Here is an 18,618-nt window from a genome sequence, read left to right on the forward strand (position 1 = left end):
CTGATAAAAAGAACTATAGATGTACACATGGCCGACTTTTTCTTTCTGTGATTCGTTTGATGTAAGAAATGAAGGAGGAAGAACATTGCATGCGACTGCGAGTGATACCGTGATGTCGTCTCAATTAATACCGGAGAAGTGCAAACGATGCACCATAATTTAATTTGTTGTTTAGTTAATTAATGATTAAGTAATATGTCGTGTATGGCTGATCGAAAATAAGAACGACAAAGAAGCGCCGGAAACGGATTTGCAAAAGAATCAGACAACTGCTTAGAGAGAGAGAGGAGAAAGAGAGAAAATCTTCGTATGGAACCCTATGGAACAGTCCTCGACGTCCGGTACACTGTCGCGTGTTTCTTCTACAAACGTTTGGAATGCAAGTGCCCTTACATAAATAGCTCGTGCCACCTGCTTGGCGGCGGGAGAGCAACGCACGATAACATTGTAGCCTTTTGTTTGGCAACGGTGAACAGATTAAAACACGCGCGACTTGGCAACGAACGCACATTCTGTTTTGTTCTCTAAGATACTTATTTCTTCGCACTGAGAAGTGAGGGGGGGGGGGGCGTCACCTGGGAAGGAAGCTTGTTTCATGCATAAGTATATACGCTTCTGCTGGCGCTAATTATATTAAAATTTTGGAATCTTTAGACGCCAGAACTACGATACAATTATGACCCCCGCCGTACAGTGGCAGACTGCAGGCGTTAATTTCGACCTCCTAACGTTAATTATATTCAACGCGCCCACTCCGCTGCCATCGAAATGCGGCCGCAGTGACCGGGAATCGAACCCGCGTCCTCTGTGTTTATTGCTACGCAACAGTGTTAGCCGCTAAGCGACCACAGGCGCGGATACACACGCCTATTTATTTCTACGTCTCAGCCGCCTGCACTACAGTTCGCTGACTTCCCGGCGACTTCGCGGACCGTCGCGATAAAGCCCACAAAAGGGTCGCGCCGGGAGACGTGCATACGTAATAAAAATAAACAAATAAAAGGACAGAACGACGCTATCCCGTCGATATATTTAGCGCGCTCCGTCGCGCCAACCTCCGGAGAAAGAAATGTGCAGTTAAGATTAGGAGGGAAGGGGGATCGTTGGCCTTGCTTTGGAGCCGCGTAGTACGTCCCTACTGCCTCATCCGCTCCTCACACGGCGGCCTTGTTTACTGACCAAGAAGCACGTTGCTGTTTGCGCGCGCTGTTGCAGCTGGCTGCGTGCAACAAGTATACAAAAACGTTGACTGCCTGCGTAACGCAAAATTAGCGCCAAGGGCAGACCCTGGCGTCAAGAGACGGCAAGAGCGCCGCACCGCGGTGCAGCGAGTCGTCTGCTGAAGTGCGCATGCGCGCAGGTGTGTAGAAGAAGCGTCGCGAACGAGAAACTCGACGCGTTCTGGATTTTAACGGTCGTCTGCAAAATGACAACGAAGCTCGTCAAGGTCTCGTCGGTGCGACGCCATGGTTGCTGTTTCCTTGTTGTTGCTTCACATGCATTCCTTATCCTATACGTAGATGCAAGAAAAAAAAAAAAGGTATAGGACAAGGCGCTGTTAGAGTGGCATATCTGTGCATACGTTAATATAATTCAACGATCCTGATGCCGAGACACCGTAGAGACCGTAAAGTATGAAAAAACCGCATGCATGGTCCCCGAAAAAAGAAAAAAAAAAGAAAACGCAGTAATAAATAAACACACTTGTAATGTCGTACCCCCGCCGCCTCTTCCGTATTAATAAACAAAGTTTGAACTTCAATTTCAAGTTTGCCTTTTAAAAACTAACCGGTTCTTGGCCAATCCCCCAGTGTGGGTATGAGCCACAGTTTCTAGGGGCTCTAATGTCGCCCGACGAAACTGGTAGATCACCGACTAGGGATTTATTCACCCCACAGAAGAATCATGACACCACTCCCAAAACTTATTCCAAACGCAGCCCACCCCCAACCCCCCTGCGTTCAGGTACCCCCCACCCCCATCCCCTATTGAAATTCTGGATAAACCCCTTTCCCCGACCACATATAGTAAGAGAAAAAGACAAATTTTGCGGAGCAAAAACAAATGTAGCCAGAGCTTAGCCAGATTTCCTAGGCTACAACAACAACAACAACAACAACAACAACAACAACAACAACAACAACAACAACAACAACAACAACAACAACAATATCCGGTGTACAGGGGTACAACGGTTTTCGTGTCATGAGGAATCACAATTTTCAAACGGTCAATCACCAATCGTAGCCTTTTGAAGGATCATTTTTCGGTATAACTGGTCTTATATCGGTCATGAAATAAACTAGAGTGAAACAACAACAGCAGAAAGGACACAGGAAAAGATGCATGCGCTTGTTTTCGTTTCCTCTGCCCGTTGTTCCTTTATAGCGCTAGTTTACCTCATCAGTTGGAGATGTCTTGTGCAACTCTTTGTATACGTTGCTTCGAGCTTCCTTTATTTCATAATCAGTAACAAACCTGCGCGTCTCGTCCCTATTGATCGTCCGCCGCTGTCCGGCTCCAACCAACGTCAACGCGACCGTCTTGTATAAAAGCGTTGCTTATGCAACCAAGAGTCAATATAAAGTGAATAGTTACTCGAACGACTTAGCTTTGAAACGGGATAACCTCCGTTTAGAGGCGCACCGGATTAACGGATAACACATGACGCCGCGAATGCTGTTGCCGGCGCCGGGCTGGTAATCCGCTTTCGCCTTTGAAAGCCGCTCTCCCGAAAGGTCAACGTTATCGGTTAACCGCGCCTGTTTCGCGCGTCTCGCCGGTATATTTGGCGCTGCCTGTCGTTGACGCTCAGATAAAAACAGGGTGAACACAAAGGTACACCGCTGCGCGGAGCTTCCCGAAATTTCCAGGCGAACAATCGTCGCCATTCCGGGTCAAATTTGTAGCAGACGACGCAAACAACGCCACGTGACACGATCCAGCCAATCCGACGTCGTGTCCGCATTCGCGTCAAACGAGAACTCGTAGCAGACGACGCAAAACAAAAGAAACAACGCATGCGCCAATGTGGGCACGTGACATGCTCCGACCAATCCGCTGTCGCGTCAGGATCCCGGATGTTTCGAGAACTTTCGCGCAGCAGACGACGCCGGGGGTATAAAAAGCAGACGACGCAGCGCGGTGGGCTAGAATTGCTAGAATTTTGGAAGCTCAACGGCGTCCGTGCTTACTAAGACTGTTCCTCGACTGCGTTTACTACTTCTAAACGGCGGAGATGGCTTTGTTCCCGCTGCTCTACCGAGACACTTGGGGCCCGTCGGACCTGGCGCGCCGCTTTTTCAACGACGATTTCGGTCAAATCCTGCTCGACGGTGAGTTGTTCGAACCACCCTTCTTCCATCAGCGGTTCTACGTGATGCCTTCGAACCGCGGAAGTTCGAACGCAAGCCAGGCCTTGGCCCAACAGGGTTCCGCGGTCGCCTGCACTCCGGACAAGTTCGCCATCAACGTCGACACCCGGCACTTCGCTCCCGAAGAAATCACCGTCAAGACTCAGGACAACTGCGTCGTCATTCACGGCAGGCACGAAGAGAAGTCCGACGACCGCGGCTGCTACATCAAGCGCGAGTTCACCCGACGATACGTCCTTCCCGAAGACGTCGACCCCGAGACCGTCAAGTGTCAGCTCAATCCGTCGGGCTACCTTTCCCTCGAAGCTCCTCGCAAGAACGGTCCTAAGAAAGTGGAAGACGCGAACAAGCCTATCCCCATCGAAGTCGGTCACGAATCCAGCGCAGGCGGAGACAAGAAGTCGGCTTAATCCCAAAAAACATCCTCGATTTTATTCGTTTCCGCGGATACGTGTGACGAACGTTAACGTGAAGGTGGCGTCGTCCCTGTGAAAGACACCTCATTTTTACCATTTGGTCAAATTAAACGCGGAATGCGCGATATCCGGCCATTCAAAAGCTAATTTGCCAAAACTGGAATTTGTCGATAAATTGCGGTAATGATACGTGAGGAACTGCATGGATCATTAGTATCGTGCTGGTGTTTATCCACACATTAACAATACGTACATGTACAAACATAGCGATTTTATTTTATTTAAGCATGGGAGACGTTTGCGGGGAGGTCTTCGCGTTCGAGAGGGCGTTTGTGATAACTAAGGCGTCTGTTGTCTTCCCGATAGTTATTGTAGTACATGTGATGTAACGCGTATTTTGTTCCTAATAAAGTTTATTCTCAAAGTTAACTGTTGCCTCCAAGTTGTGTGTAAACTTTTAGCAGAGGCGCACGCGCTGAAGCGAGCTCGCGCCTGTCGAAATCAAATTGACAACGCTGTCAAAAATTAATAAAATTTCCAAACGGGTCATTCTGGATAAGAGTGCGCAGAATAAAATAATAGTAATTTTAATGGGCCCATAAGTTTGGAAAATCGGAGCAGACGAAATAGTGAAATCAAAGAGAAAAGGTATGGGCATAGGTGTCGGGTACCGATTATGCACAGTGTCGATGTGTGTTATTTATTAACTTTTTAAGTTTTGCACATTTGTTGTACACAAACACATGGCCTCAAAGGTTGCCGCCACTTATTTGGGAGCTGTTGCTTAAACTCAATATTTATACATTGCTTCCAGATCCGGCAATTGCTTAGCCATATGCACCGAGAAGAATAAGGGCTTCTAATATTTTTATTTATTTATTTAGCGGGCATTGTTGCTGAGAGATGTTAGGCGCTGCGTTGGCTGCGTGAACTACAGATGGCCAGCGTCGCCTACCCTCAAGAAGTAAAACTAACACCGACTTGCCTTAGCGCGCGATACCACAGTTCTCTAGTTTTCATTTATATTATACAGTTTCTCTATTCAAATATAACTTAAATAATTAACTTTTTATTTCAACTGGAGCGTGTCATCGTCATCACGGCTGAATGGTACCATGAAAAGCATAGCCTTCGAGATTGGGTATCAATATTTTGTGAGAGCACTGTTGGACGTGAAATTTGTCATAATTTATTATAACACCGTTTAGAAAATTAAACATAATTATAAATTCAATTGTTTGGTGACTTGACACGCCATTAAAGCGGCTTTTTTACGCTTATTTTGACGTGATAAACACCATGCTTTTTGTCTTACTGCAGCGACTGCAGCGTGTTTGACGTTTTCATTTCGAAAGCATTTCGAAAGTATGGTCTTTATGATTGAGACTTGTTGCTTTGCGGAATCGCGGAATCAAATGATTGCGCGTTGGCCGCTGATATCATCATCAGCATCTACGACAAATGTCCTGTAGGCTGTCGCACCATTTTTTGCGCGTTTTTTCAGTTGCGCGATTGTTCCCTGGTTTCGTGTCGGGCGCCTTAATTACCTTTGAAAAACGTTCACTCCTGCCTGTATCACTTTTGAACGTGACCTACGGGTAAGTTTCCTTCATTATTATCAATCACAGCCACTTATAGCCGCGTGAACGTAGTTTCATGCGGGATTTTGTGGCCTAAGGAGCGCCTGTGCCATAAAGTAGCATCGACACACCAAGCACGAACGCCCGCTAAGCGTAATTACATCGAATTGCGACACCTGATTGTTGTGTTGCTGGTTGATAGGCACGGAGTAGGCTTCAGTGTACGTCTTGGAGCCTAAATGAAGCTGTAGTTACAACTCCAGGGTAAAACGTGTCCTGCGCAGAAACGAAACGCATACATGTGGTTTCGTTTCACGCTTTCATTTATTTTTATTACCATGCCGTTCGTGCGGCATGACATCAGTGTTCTCTTGGTGTGGGAAGCCATATCGGGAGAATATTCAGAAAACTGTTTGTGCATCTATGACTGGTGTTGTGGAAACAAACTTTAATGGCTCTAGGAGGAACTTATGTGCTGAAATGCGCGCGGGCCTGATTTATTCAGTTATTGAAATGATTGATTGATTACGTACTTCTTTCAAGGTCCAAGCAAATGGAAAGCACGAATACTAAATAGGTAACACGATCATATGCAAAATAAGTGGAGCTGTATGCACAATGAACTCTATATTACAAAAATGAAAAAGGAAAAAAAAAGCTAAGCAACTTCAAATGTGATTTCTAGATGTGTCTTTACACGCATAGTGTAGAGCAAACATGTTCATTGGACGGTATCCGTTATACGGGCGATGGTTGCCTGCGAAAAAAAGACGTAGCATGAAGGCAAACATTTTAGTTAAATTGCCCGAATGTGTATCTGCTCACAGGTAACAACTTCGACATGAAATTGTGAAAAAGCACACACATATCTCTTTGAAACTCCACAACTATGTTGCATGTACGTATCTTTCACGCCTACTGTCGCACACAGCCCAAACGTTCCAGGTGGGGCACAGAAGAGATAACTTGGTAGACGCGCCAACAATGCGTTCTGTGGCTCCTTCTTCTATGTGTAAACATTTAGCCATATGCTGCAGTAAGCATGAAACAACTAGCCCGGACGAAACCATTGCTTGAATTTGTATTTTTTTTTTCGCCTGCTGTTTACTGTTTGAACACTGAAAGAGTAAGCGCTAAAAAACGACGAGCATGAAAAAGGGGAAGCGGACAACGGACTACTTTGATATACTTTCTTTGTATGAGAGTTGAGTGTCACGCAGTTGCCTCCGAATTTCTACTCAGTGATTGAAGAAACACAATTGGTCCCTGCCGGCGGCAAGTTACCTTTTCATCCACTTTACTTTCTTCTCATTTATATCCTAATTACTACAAATAGGATCCCCTATACTTTCCTTGGCGTTATTGTCTGTTAGTTCTCGTTAATATTGTGTGTAACAAAGAAAAAACGAGGCCTTAAGAAAGTCACACTCTTTCTTTCATTCAGAGTAAATAAGGGAATTTCAGCATGGATTCTATCCTTCATACATCAAGTATGTATGTGGCAGTTGTCACGATGACCTTTGCTTCGGCTTAGTCAAGATTATGTTTCATAGGGTTGCAATTTTTACATGTCTGTGCTGCAACCAGGGTTCTCATCAAGGATGCCATATCGATCAACCATGCCTGATCTCGGGCCTGGGTTCTCATCAAGGATGCCATATCGATCAACCATGCCTGATCTCGGGCCTGGGTTCTCATCAAGGATGCCATATCGAACAACCATGCCTGATCTCGGGCCTGGGTTCTCATCAAGGATGCCATATCGAACAACCATGCCTGATCTCGGGCCTGGGTTCTCATCAAGGATGCCATATCGATCAACCATGCCTGATCTTGGGCCTGAGTTCTCATCAAGGATGCCATATCGATCAACCATGCCTGACCTCGGGCCTGCAGAACAAAGCTGTACTGAAGAAAGTCTGGTGTAAGTTATCTTCATCTTCATCATCAGCCTGACTACTGCAAGGCAAAAGCCTCTCTCATGCTTTTCCAATTAAGCTGGTTCTGTGCTTGCTGCAGTCACATTCTGCCCGCAGACTTCTTAACCCATTCGCTGCCGCCCGTTGCGAGCTTGTATGGGCCCCCTGTACCACGTGTTTTCCAGTGAAAGTGCACGCGTGTGCAACACGTTCCCTTTTTTTTCTCTGCGTCGTAAGCGCCTAGCCAAGGTATTTGCTATAAAACACATCAAAATACATTTATTTGCATCTCACAAAAATTCACATTTTGATCTCTGAAGTTCTTTCAGTTCACAGGCATTTCAAAGTGTCGAAAATTTTGAAGCACTGTGACCTGTAGAGGGCAGCACCACACTTTTCGCACTCCTAGCGGTTTGCACTTTTTTTTTTTCCTTTCCTTGTGCTTCGCACACTTGACACTGCCTCAAGGGGTTCTTTTTGCGGCATTAATAGGAATCTGGCATGGAAAATGAGCCCGTTCAGTCGCTTCAAGGCACTGGGTGCCGCCATTTCTTCTACCACTAGATGAAAAAGAACACCAAAATGAAAAGATCATCACGAATGTGCCTTCACCCAGCACAAGTAACTGCTACCATCTATAGGTAATTTATCCAAGTGTCTTTAGATAAGCTGACAAGCGGTGCCACCCCTTAGTAGCGTTAGAAAGTACTGAACACAGGAGCCCAGTGATTCGGCGGATTTGGCAAGATTGCCACTGCTGGTGCGCCCGTCGATTTGCTGGCTCTGGCAGTGAATGGGTTAATTTCGTCTGCTCACCTAATTCTCTGCCTTCTCCTCATGCACCTGCCTTGTCTTGGAATCCAGTCTGTTACTCTTAGTGACCAGTGGTTATCTTGCCTATGTGCTACATGCCCTGCCCATGTCCATTTCTTGTTGATTTCGTCTAAGATGTCCTCAACACCCATTTGTTGCCTGACCTATTCTGCTCTCTTCTTGTCCCTTAAGGTTGCACATTATTTTCCTTTCTGTGGCTCGCTGCATCGTCCTCAATTTAAGTTGAACTCTCTTCGTAAGTCCGCATGGTTCTGCCCCATAGGTAAGTACCAGTAAGATGCAGCTCGATAGGCCTTTCTCTTGGCTTCACTTATTGTACTAGTCAGTTTTGTGTGGTGAAGTTCAGAGCACTGGCCAGACGAATGGCACAACTTTATACTGTGTTGTTTGTCCGACCTTGTCCAAGTTGTCCGTTGTTTAGCCTTTCACCCCCCACGGTAATATTGCTACACTAACTAGCCCAAACTACCACCCTACTATGTTACAGTACTATCAGAACATAGTACCATTCTGTGGCATCATGTGGCATAGCACAGAAGTTTATCGAGTCACAGATGATTTCTTTGAATGAAAGAGAAAATGTTTGCCCAGTTTGCCCGCCCGAGCCCGGCCCGCGGGCCGGGCTCGGGCGGGCCGACGTATTTTCACCTTGGGCCCGGGCCGGGCTCGGGCTACTTGGAGCTTTATCGGGCCGGGCTCGGGCCCGGCGCAAAGCCCCTACTCAAGCCCGAAATATAGAGAATGAGCGGGAATTGTTTTCCAGCACGCATGCAGCGCCATTTCCGAACCACCCTTTACCGCTTTTCCTTTCCATTCGCTACTTTAAACAAAAGGGGAGCAGGTGAAGCACTGGCTCTGTTGGACTCCGACAAACAGAGAAGTAACCACCTGAGCTAGTGACGGCGCTACACGACTGTTCGCGTTAGATATGAGCGAAGATGCACGTGACGGTGACCCGACGTAGATCCCCTTCGTGCAAGCTGACGCTTGCATGGGCATACCCCATACACGTGACGGCTTTGGCGAGCGGACTCCATTGTTGCTGGCACGAGGCCGTCTACGTGTAATTTGTAATGTGTATAATAGAGACTGTTCATCGTGTGTCGTTTGATCATATTTGATATGCTCAGTAAAATGCCAAATTACCGGAAAACGGTGTTTTGTTTTCACAGCGAACCTTCAAAAACCTGGGCCGGGCCGGGCCGGGCCCGGGATTGTGTTTTCGTACGTCGGGCCGGGCCGGGCGGGCTCGCAGCCCTTTTCCGTCGGGCTCGGGCGGGCCTTCGACAAAGTCAGCGGGCCCGGGCCGGGCTCGGGCTCGGAAATACGGCCCGTGCACAGCTCTAATTCATAGTACAGCATGAGATACTTTTCATTGTTGTCATTTATGATAAGTGTAATTTAACTTAACCTGCTGCAACCAGCTTGTACTCAACTTTATAGTGAGTGTCAGTGCATCATACGTTGCATGATGTCATTCAGCAACGTGATGAGCAACTTTTTCTCGCCATTTCATTGGAGCATTGTGGATGCGTGATATTATTTCTCTCTTTCGTCCTTGTGTGAGGTGTCTTTATACCAACATAGAAATTGAAGTCTCACTGCAGATATGCGTCTTTCTTCGACCTGAGTTGCCTAGCACCAGGTTCCTTTGATATTTATTTACTTATTTGTTCATGTACTTCACAGGTTCCTATTGGAACATATGTTAAGAGGCTTATCGAATTGTTTGTCGTGTCTGTTGACGAGTCTGTTGAGTACTGTTCAACTTAACACTGTGGCAAAGCTCAGCGTATGCAAAACTTCTGTGTGGCCGCCACGATTACAGAATTCTAGTTTTGAGGCGAAACCCTTAGATGCATCTTAAAACATGTAAAGTGACCGTAGGCGCTCGCGTCAACACGAGTATGCAAGAAATTGTGTGGTGACTTCACCCTATGATGTCACAGGTCACCAAAATTTGTGACACCATCAATGTCATAGTGACGTCACATAATATGACATCACATGACGACGTCATCACATGACATCGTCACTTGGTCATAGGTGGGCCGATCCCGGAGGCACATGAAATGCAGAAAGCTTGCAATGCCGCCGATCCCTGAGGCAGTGCGAAACCACTGTAGATGCAGAAAGCTTTAGGGGGCAGGGGATCAAAACAATAGACTTAGAAGGAAAAGAAAAAAGGTGGCTTTTGCCGAGTCATCTTAGGCGAATGCATAAGGGACCCTGTGAGTTTTTTTGCTCATAGCCATGTTATCATGATCTCAGAAGTCTTTCCTTTTGTATGCTGTGGTGTTTCAGTCATGTTGAGAAATGTGTGAAAAAAAAATGAAAACACGGTGTCCACCACGCAGCGGTAACAACGAAATGTGGATGCACCCCCGTCAAGCGTGTTGGTGTCCAAGGTCGGCCGGTTCTTGCTGGACTGCTGATCCAGAGAATGTGAAACTGCGTCTGTTGTCTTCCAGCCTACAAATGCCTCGTAGGCCTGCACTATACTGCTGCTACAGTAAGTGGCCCATTGTTATATGTTCATAAAAGGACGTTCATGACCTCGATATCTGCCTTGAGGTATAAGCGGGCTATACCTTATGGTGGTGGGTGCTGTCCCCACTTTATTTCTTGTCGCTTTAGAGCGCAGATGTTCAGGCATGTTTTACACGCTGCGATCGTAGCGGAATAAAATCGCTCAGTTCGCTTTCTTCTCGGCTGCCGTTAATGGCGGCTTCGTTTCGCATAGGACGCGAATGGTCTGCGATTTTCGCTGTGCGACTGGCGCGGCGAGCAAGTTTGCTTGCTGCCATTCTTTGTGGCAGACACTGCGTAATTTTTCAATTGTAATGCAACTATCTCTGCATCATGATGTTGTTAATTTTTAATCAGTGTTAGTGAAGAGTACTCGCTTTTTGTCATTTAAGAACACTTTCCAATCTAAATTAATTTCAAAGTGCACACCAGCAGCCATAGCAAAAACAAACTCGTCTGCGCAATTGTGACAGGTCCCGACCAAAAAATCTCTCCGCCACTGTGAACAGAGCGAAAAATTTCCAACATGTTGGTTGTTTGGTGCTGACTGTTGCAGTGGGAGTGATGGGCCGTTTCTTTCTTTTTTTTTTTATTGGTGCCAGTATGCCCTACGGCATAAGTTAAATAAAAAAGAAAGAGTTCAGTTTCGCGGATAAAGGCCAGGAGCGGTCAATGCAAAGGGCCGTGTGCCCAGCGTGTTAAGTCAGGTGGTTGACCGGGGTGGTAGTCAAGGCATCGTAGGTGGCGGGTGCGAGCCTTGTGAAGGCCCGGACATGTCCCAAGTAGGTGATCGATCGTTGCCTCTGTGGCGGGGGCAACGCAGAAGGGGCATGTCGTTGGGGGAGGATGTGCACTGGATGTCCATGAAGCCTGGACGGCAGGAGTTAACGCGGCGCCCATACGAATCCTCGCAGCCTGAAAGTTGCTGTGTTTTGAGTCATGTGAAAGGGTCTTCAAATGCCCATCCCTTTGTTGAGCGTCAATGTGTGCCTCTGTGTAATCGAGCGAACGAGCACACTGAAAGACAAAACGGCGTGAAGGAATGCCTTGCATATGCATCTGCTAATAAGATTTTCAGAATGCAGTCACGTGGCGTGGCATTTTAGTTTCTTCTGATGCTGCTAGATGGCCCTGTCCTCTGTGCGTTTCGGTCCGGATGCAGCGCACATTGATACCTCTCGATGAAAAGACATACTGCTGGTGCTAACGTGCGTTCATGCATTGTGTCCACCTTTTGCTTCTCGCTGTCATGTGTAATTGTTGAGTGTTCCTTTACCCATTTTGAACATGGTAGAGTGACATACCGTATTTACTCGCATAATAGGCGCACTTTTTTTTCAGAAAATCCGGCTCGAAGTTAGGGGTGCGCCAATTACGCGGGGTAAAATTTTCGAAAATTTCTTCGACTCGGTTCTCGCGCTTTAAATCTGCACATTTGTCAAGTAAAAGGCGACTTTATCGTTTACCAATTAATTCAGCATAAAACAAACATACCTACGTACCTTTTAATGAACAAGCGAGAGCCGTCAACTGCACACACACACACACGTAAAATTTATTTACACAAAAGTCGTAGGTGTTCCTCCTTTTCCCTATTCGGAGTCCGAGTCGGAGATCACACATTCATCCTCGCCGAGCGGCGAATCGTTTTCGGTGTCCGAATCATCCGCACCCCACAACATCTCATCCTCACTCGCATCCAGTGCGTTCGAGATACCAGTCTTCTTGAAGCTTTTCCTGACGACTTCGTCGGAGATCGCCTGCCACGCTTCCACGATCCAAGCGCACAGCATTTGCACAGGCGGCCTCTTAATCTTACCACCTGGAGTCAGCTGATGTTGTCCTCCAGCCATCCAGGTGGTGTACAGCCTTCGAACATTGTCCTTGAAAGGTTTATTCAAGGACACGTCCAAAGGCTGCAGTATCGATGTGAGGCCGCCCGGAATCACTGCCAGATCTGTGCGCCGCTCCTTTAGCTCATCTCGTACGCGGTCTACTAGGTGCCCACGAAAACTGTCCAGGACAAGCATGGACGGCAACAACAGACCACCCGGCCGCCGACCCCAGACTGTTTTCACCCAATCCACCATGAGTTCCGCGCTCATCCAGCCTTTTTCCTGGACTCTGACGTAGATGCCTTGAGGGAAATTTGCCTTTGGGAGCGTCTTACGTTTAAAAATAACGTAAGGCGGTAGCTTGCGCCCATCCGCTGTCACCTCCAGCATTACGGTGCATCGTTGTTTATCAGCGCCAGACGTTCTGACGATGACGCTCCGTGCACCTTTCTCCTCCACTGTCGTGTTCCGAGGCATATCAAAGCAAAGGGGGGTCTGATCAGCATTGCCGATCTGGGACAAAATGAAGTCTTTCTGCTGTCGGAGCTTTATAACAAAACGGTGGAAGTCCACCACTTTGTCCTCATATGCTGCGGGCAAGCGCTGGCACAAGGTGGTCCGCCTTCGCAGTGCGAGGCCATGGCGCCGCATGAAACGAGTTGTCCATCCGGAGCTGGCTTTGAACTCTTTTGCTTCGATGCCCTGCGCTCGGGCTATTCTGCGCGCCTCAGTCTGCACAATATCCAATGACACAGCACAGCCGTCTTGCCGTAGCTCCCGTATATGCCGGACCAGTTGCTCTTTGACGTTCAGATACCTGCCGGTCTTGGCACCGCGGAAAGCCCGTCGTGTCTTCTTCGTCGCCTTAAGTTTTTCTTCTTGATCCCTCCAGTACCGAACACTGATTTCTCCAACACCGAAATGCCTGCTTGCAGCCCGGTTGCCGTGCTCCAGCGCGTACTGCACTGCCTTCAGTTTAAACCCAGCCGTGTAGCTCGCGTACTTCCCCATGGTGGAACCAAAGTTGAATACACGACCACAACATACGCACACCGCTTGCAAAATGGCGTTTCTTTCTTTTTCTCTGATGGTGGTGATGGCGATCGAGCCCCCGGCGTTGTACACGTGACCTCCAAAAAGCGCGGCGATTTGGGGGGTATCAGTAATTGATGGAACAGCCGTTTTTTTTTTTCGCTCATGGACGCTTTTTTTTTCAAGTTTTATTTCGACAAACACGTTGGTTAGGTCGTTGCACTTCGAATTTTTTTTATTTGCTCGTCGATTTGCCTTCTTTTTTTCTTCAGGGTACGGGGACCGCGTTCCAACTGTACCGCTGGGGGGTAGAATCGTTTCCGATCACGGCCAAGTTCGGGGTGCGCCTATTATGCGCGGAATTAAAAAAAATCGAATTTTCCACGACCAAACTAGGGGTGCGCCTATTATGCGAGTGCGCCGATTATGCGAGTAAATACGGTAATTAGAGTTAGAGTGTGTCTCCGACACATCTGAAGATCGATCGCTCTCGAACTAATTTGTTACTGTGTCGGGCGCAAGGATGTACCAGGGCGCTGCTATGCGGAGGCGTCCGTGTGACGTGCATGGTTGGATTGCTTCGCCAGCCCTCTCCCGTTCAGCCCACAGCCGCTTTCGCATCTTTTTTATTATAGTTGTTGTACTTCACTTTGACGAAGTCAGCAAAGTGTTGCTGTGGCTTCGTCACTGGCTGTACGAAATGCAAAATAAATAACTGCTCCAAAAAAATAATACGTTCCTCAAAATGACTTGGGCATCACCTTGACTGCTGCCGTTGTCTGCTATGGTCACCGATATGGAAGCCACGGGGGCCGAGCACGCTGCTTTTGTTAAAGGTAAACAACCATTTTGTGTCAAAATGAAACTAGGCATCTAAAGGGCTTTAGCATGTGCTTGAGGCAAAAAATAACATATTTTCGCTGGAAGAAATGCATGCAGCGTGACCACCGTGTAACTTCATTCATTGAGGTTCCCATCTGAAGATGGGTCGCGGTTGACACGAGAAAGCAATGGCGTGAGCTAATTTACATTCCTCTTTAGTATGCATAGCCTTATAAAGCATGATGCAAGCGGTTTCTCTGCTTTGTGGGAAGCAGCCCAGCATGCTTAGAGCTGGATGCAGCCGCAGCATTTCTCAAATTATTGGAGGTAAACGCACAAGAGCTATATGCATGCGCGTGCCTCATTCAGAGTTGTAACTAGATAACATTTTACGTGAGCACAAGTCTGTCTGCAGCACGATTTTAATATTTATCTGTTGCTCCTTATTGCGCCAATTTTCTGCGGTTGCCACACGGTGCATTTTGATCACCATCGAGCTACATCGGGATGACAATTTTCGACGACTCACTCTGTTATGCAATTTGCACACAGGGGCCAGTCGCGATAGAGAAATACGATTCCGATAGGGCTCAGTTGCATAGTAAACGCACCGTGTGCCAGCCAGCTGTATTACCTTGCGCATTTGAATCAACTAGCATGCTACGAGGGGTGGCTTACTATGGTCTAGATGGCAATTTTATGCTTATGAAGTGTGAAAAACACTGGGATGAAGCAGATATACACACAGGACAAGCGCTTGTCCTGTGTGTATTTCTGCTTCGTCCCCGTGTGTTTCACACTTCATAAGCATGAACCGATTCCAACTAGGTCAGATAGCTGTGTTGGAAATTTTATGTTTCAGTGAAAATACCAGTATCCAGCATATACAACTTCGTTGATAAGCAGTACAACACTTCATGGCTGCTGTTAGACAAATCAATGCTTGAGGCCTGTGTACTTAGATTAGGTGCTCGTTAGAGAACCCCATGAAGGTGGTCGAAATTTGCGGAGCCCTCCAATACAGCGTCCCTCATAGTCATGTCGTGGTTTTGGGATGTGAAACTCCAAGAATTATAGAAGGCGAATCAGTGTTTGAAGCTGGCCACATTGTCGCCTGTAACGCAACATAAAGGAGAAGTCACTGGATGGGCTCATTCTACAGACGTCCTCTATGAGTAAGGAACTCCATGAGCTGGCAATAACATTAAAGGAATGTCGGGTGGGGCAGCGGTATCACGCTCTTGCAAAGCAGGGTAACGGTGAAAGTGAAAGCTCACGCTAGGCTCGCACTGTGGCACGGAGCAGTATAAAGTATCCTGCTTCTGATAACTTTGACTGCACTTTCCCACATTGTGTAGTCTCTAGGTGTCTGGATGCATGAAGTGAGAGCAAAACAACGCTGTTCAAAGGGGAAAACGCCAGAAATCGCGGTTTAAAGCAACGTGTTCAACCGTCAGCTTCCCTTCGCCGGAGCAATGTGAAATCGCGTGATCCAACCCTGCACGTCCAAACGATCGCAGTGCTTGCGTCTCCAGTAGTGGCCGTCATTCTCAATAGTCTTTATAAAGAAAACTATCGATCCGCCCAGGAACCAGACCGACAGCCGTTTATTGTTCCAACTTCTTCTTTTTCGCAGTGGTCGCCTGCACGCGTTTATTAGTTCATCTTTTTCTACAGTCTTCAATATGGATAAAGGAATGTTCAACGATTACATGGCAGTGGTTCTTATGGTAGTGTGTGGTAACTTTAAGAGTGTTATGTTAAAAGTGAAGTTCCGCAGAAGATGGACGCTTGAAGAAATTAATCTTTTTAGACACTTTGTAAATAATTGCAATTGTGTAAACTGCTAGCTGTGCTGACTAGTGGCTAACATAGAGCAAGATACATTATGGTTGGATGAATTGAACCTCCTGCGTAATAAATGTGTCTTCATTCAACATCATTTTGCTGTGAACTGTTGCATTTGATCACTTTTCTGAAGGCACTAACCATGTTGTACGAGTCCTTCCACGTGCCGCTTTCCGCGAGCCACATCAAAAGTACAACTCTTCTTTGCTCGAAGTGAACATAACCGAAAGCAAATTTTCCCTATATCTGTAGCCTGAGGTTTGATTCTGTTTATGCAGAAACAGAACATGAATGACTTCGGGATAAATAGATATTTAATTACAAATTAATTAAGATTAATTACTATATAACACATAACCAACATATTGTGGCATTATTTTTGCGGCAATAGAATATAGAGTGCCTTGAATTAATGTTATGTAAATATGATGCATTTACAGGCAGCTCTTCATCTTCATACGTGCCGTCTGAAAGGGTTAATCTTCCTGAATAGGGGGTGTCGCCAGAGCCAACATTTTGACAAGTGGTCGTGTCTTCTTCAAGGCAGCAACTTGCCTTGAAGAAGACAAGACCACTTGTCGAAATGTTGGCTCTGGCGACACCCGTATTCAGGAATATCCACGTGTTAAGAGTGTCGTGTTAAGAGTACCTGTGCAGAAGTGCACACCATTCATGCCGTCGGAATTTACGTCATCTGGCAAACCAGAAAACATGAGTTCAGCTGCGCTCAAATCTTGCATTAGGCAAGATTGTAATTGCCAGCAATTTTCTTTTTGTGTTTGGGGTACGAACTTAGCATTTTCCAACTCGTGTAGGGAACCAGGTGTGATGAAACGCTGACCCCGGCCTCCGCTGCTGCTACGGTGACCACTGACTGTTATGCACCAAGGATGAGTGACATCGCCTTTTGTTCGCCTGTCCAGCTTTTCATGGCTGGCCAACTTGGGTTTGGCCTCTCACTGGAACTCCAACAGTGATGGATTAAATGGTGAGAGACATTTTGGCTGCTGTAGAAACGTTGCCTTTATAGAAAGTAACGGGTGTTGCACTTCAATCCCTTCATGTCTGTTGTGTCACAGCATTTCTTATAGAAGCTTTTGTGAATACGTTCTGCATTATGCATGCGCAAGAGAAGTGTTTGCACTCCTTGATGAGGCAAAAGCCTCAGATGCCTCATCAATTGCAAAAAGTGACCGTAGATGCCAACACGAGTTATGCGAAAAATCATCATTATGGCGTGACTTCATCGTGAAGTCATACTGATGTCGGTGTGACGTCACATAACATGACATCATCAGATGACATCGTCGCATGGTCGTAGGCATGGAGGAAGGAATACTAAGGAGAGGCCCTGACGTCACACTCGTGAAGCCGCCACATCGCAAACACCCGCATCGCCTCCTAGCGAAGGCGCAGCGAAACTTTTCGCGACTTCCGTTGCGACGTTCGCAAGCGCATGCGCGCATCGCGAAACTTTGCAGCCTTTTTTTTGTTTGTTTGTTTTTCGCCGTGCTAGCGGTGTAGTCGATTCACGCATGCTGCTCTTTGTGTGTGTTCTTTAGGAAAGCTACGCAATGCCCAGCTGTTGCGTATACCCTGTGCAAATCGCGTGTATACTGCGAGCAGTACCGGGTGTCACTTTTCATGTGTACGTATACGTTCGTTTGATTACTGATCACTAAGGCATGGTATTTGCATGCGGAGCACTCGGATGTGCGCTCTGTTGCTTCTTACTCGTTGTGTCAACTCGGAACACACGTGAAATTTTGTTTTTGGCGTCTGACGCGCCGTACATACCATGCGCTGAAGACATCGTACGTTTTAGAGGCTGTGTCGTTCAAACGAAAGCGCAATAAACTTTTGTTGTTATCGGACTACGTGATGTATGTATCGTGCGGTGTGCGCTCGCTGTGTGCTTGTGTTGTGTGCGCACTGGAATTACAAATTTTATGTGCACGATCGCGTATACAATACGGCGGTGTCTTCTTTTCGACGTGAAGTTACGTCAACTATAGGTTGGCGTTGCGCCGAATAGCTACTGCGCTCACTCCATATACACGAACAAAGAACCGCTAATCGGGCAATAGATCAGGAAATCGGGCTACAAGAAAGGAAAAGAAAGGCCTAACGCTCAGCAGAACGCGTAAGTCACTGCTAGGTGAGTTCGAATACGATGTGGCAGGGGCAGAATGTTTTTGATTACGGCACGTACCGGTAATTTCTGTACTGTTGCACAAAAACGCTCCTCGAAGAACTTCAGCACGCAACGCTCGGGCCTGCCGCGCACGAACAGCCAGGTAAACGTCTGCTTGCAACATTTTACTGCGTGCGAACCGCACAATACGCGCTAAGTTTACGCCGGGACTACAAATCCGAACAGAAGCGAACCACCGCGGAGAGCACGCCGCGGTGGTTCTGCTGTTTTGTTT

At 47.0% G+C, this 18,618-nt stretch overlaps 1 protein-coding gene and 1 long non-coding RNA gene across 2 annotated transcripts; both read left to right on the forward strand.

Annotated features, from left to right (window-relative positions):
- Nucleotides 1-3,163: 3,163 nt before the first annotated feature.
- On the forward strand, nt 3,164-4,219 carry LOC119404714 (alpha-crystallin A chain). The gene has a single exon (XM_037671360.2). It carries the CDS (start codon nt 3,239-3,241, stop codon nt 3,782-3,784), a length of 546 nt encoding a protein of 181 aa, XP_037527288.1. The 5' UTR covers nt 3,164-3,238; the 3' UTR covers nt 3,785-4,219.
- Nucleotides 4,220-5,269: 1,050 nt separating this feature from the next.
- Nucleotides 5,270-17,040, forward strand: LOC125759798 (uncharacterized). The gene is made up of 4 exons (XR_007417491.1): nt 5,270-5,388; nt 6,958-7,294; nt 10,481-10,635; nt 17,005-17,040. It is a non-coding gene; the product is annotated as an uncharacterized LOC125759798 (long non-coding RNA).
- Nucleotides 17,041-18,618: the final 1,578 nt, after the last annotated feature.

This window comes from Rhipicephalus sanguineus, chromosome 9, assembly GCF_013339695.2.
Source record: "Rhipicephalus sanguineus isolate Rsan-2018 chromosome 9, BIME_Rsan_1.4, whole genome shotgun sequence".
In the NCBI taxonomy this organism is placed as follows: domain Eukaryota; kingdom Metazoa; phylum Arthropoda; class Arachnida; order Ixodida; family Ixodidae; genus Rhipicephalus; species Rhipicephalus sanguineus.

Bases quoted from the DNA above. Each gene is read 5' to 3' on its own strand.
- LOC119404714 (XM_037671360.2), top strand. From the start codon at position 3,239: ATGGCTTTGTTCCCGCTGCTCTACCGAGACACTTGGGGCCCGTCGGAC.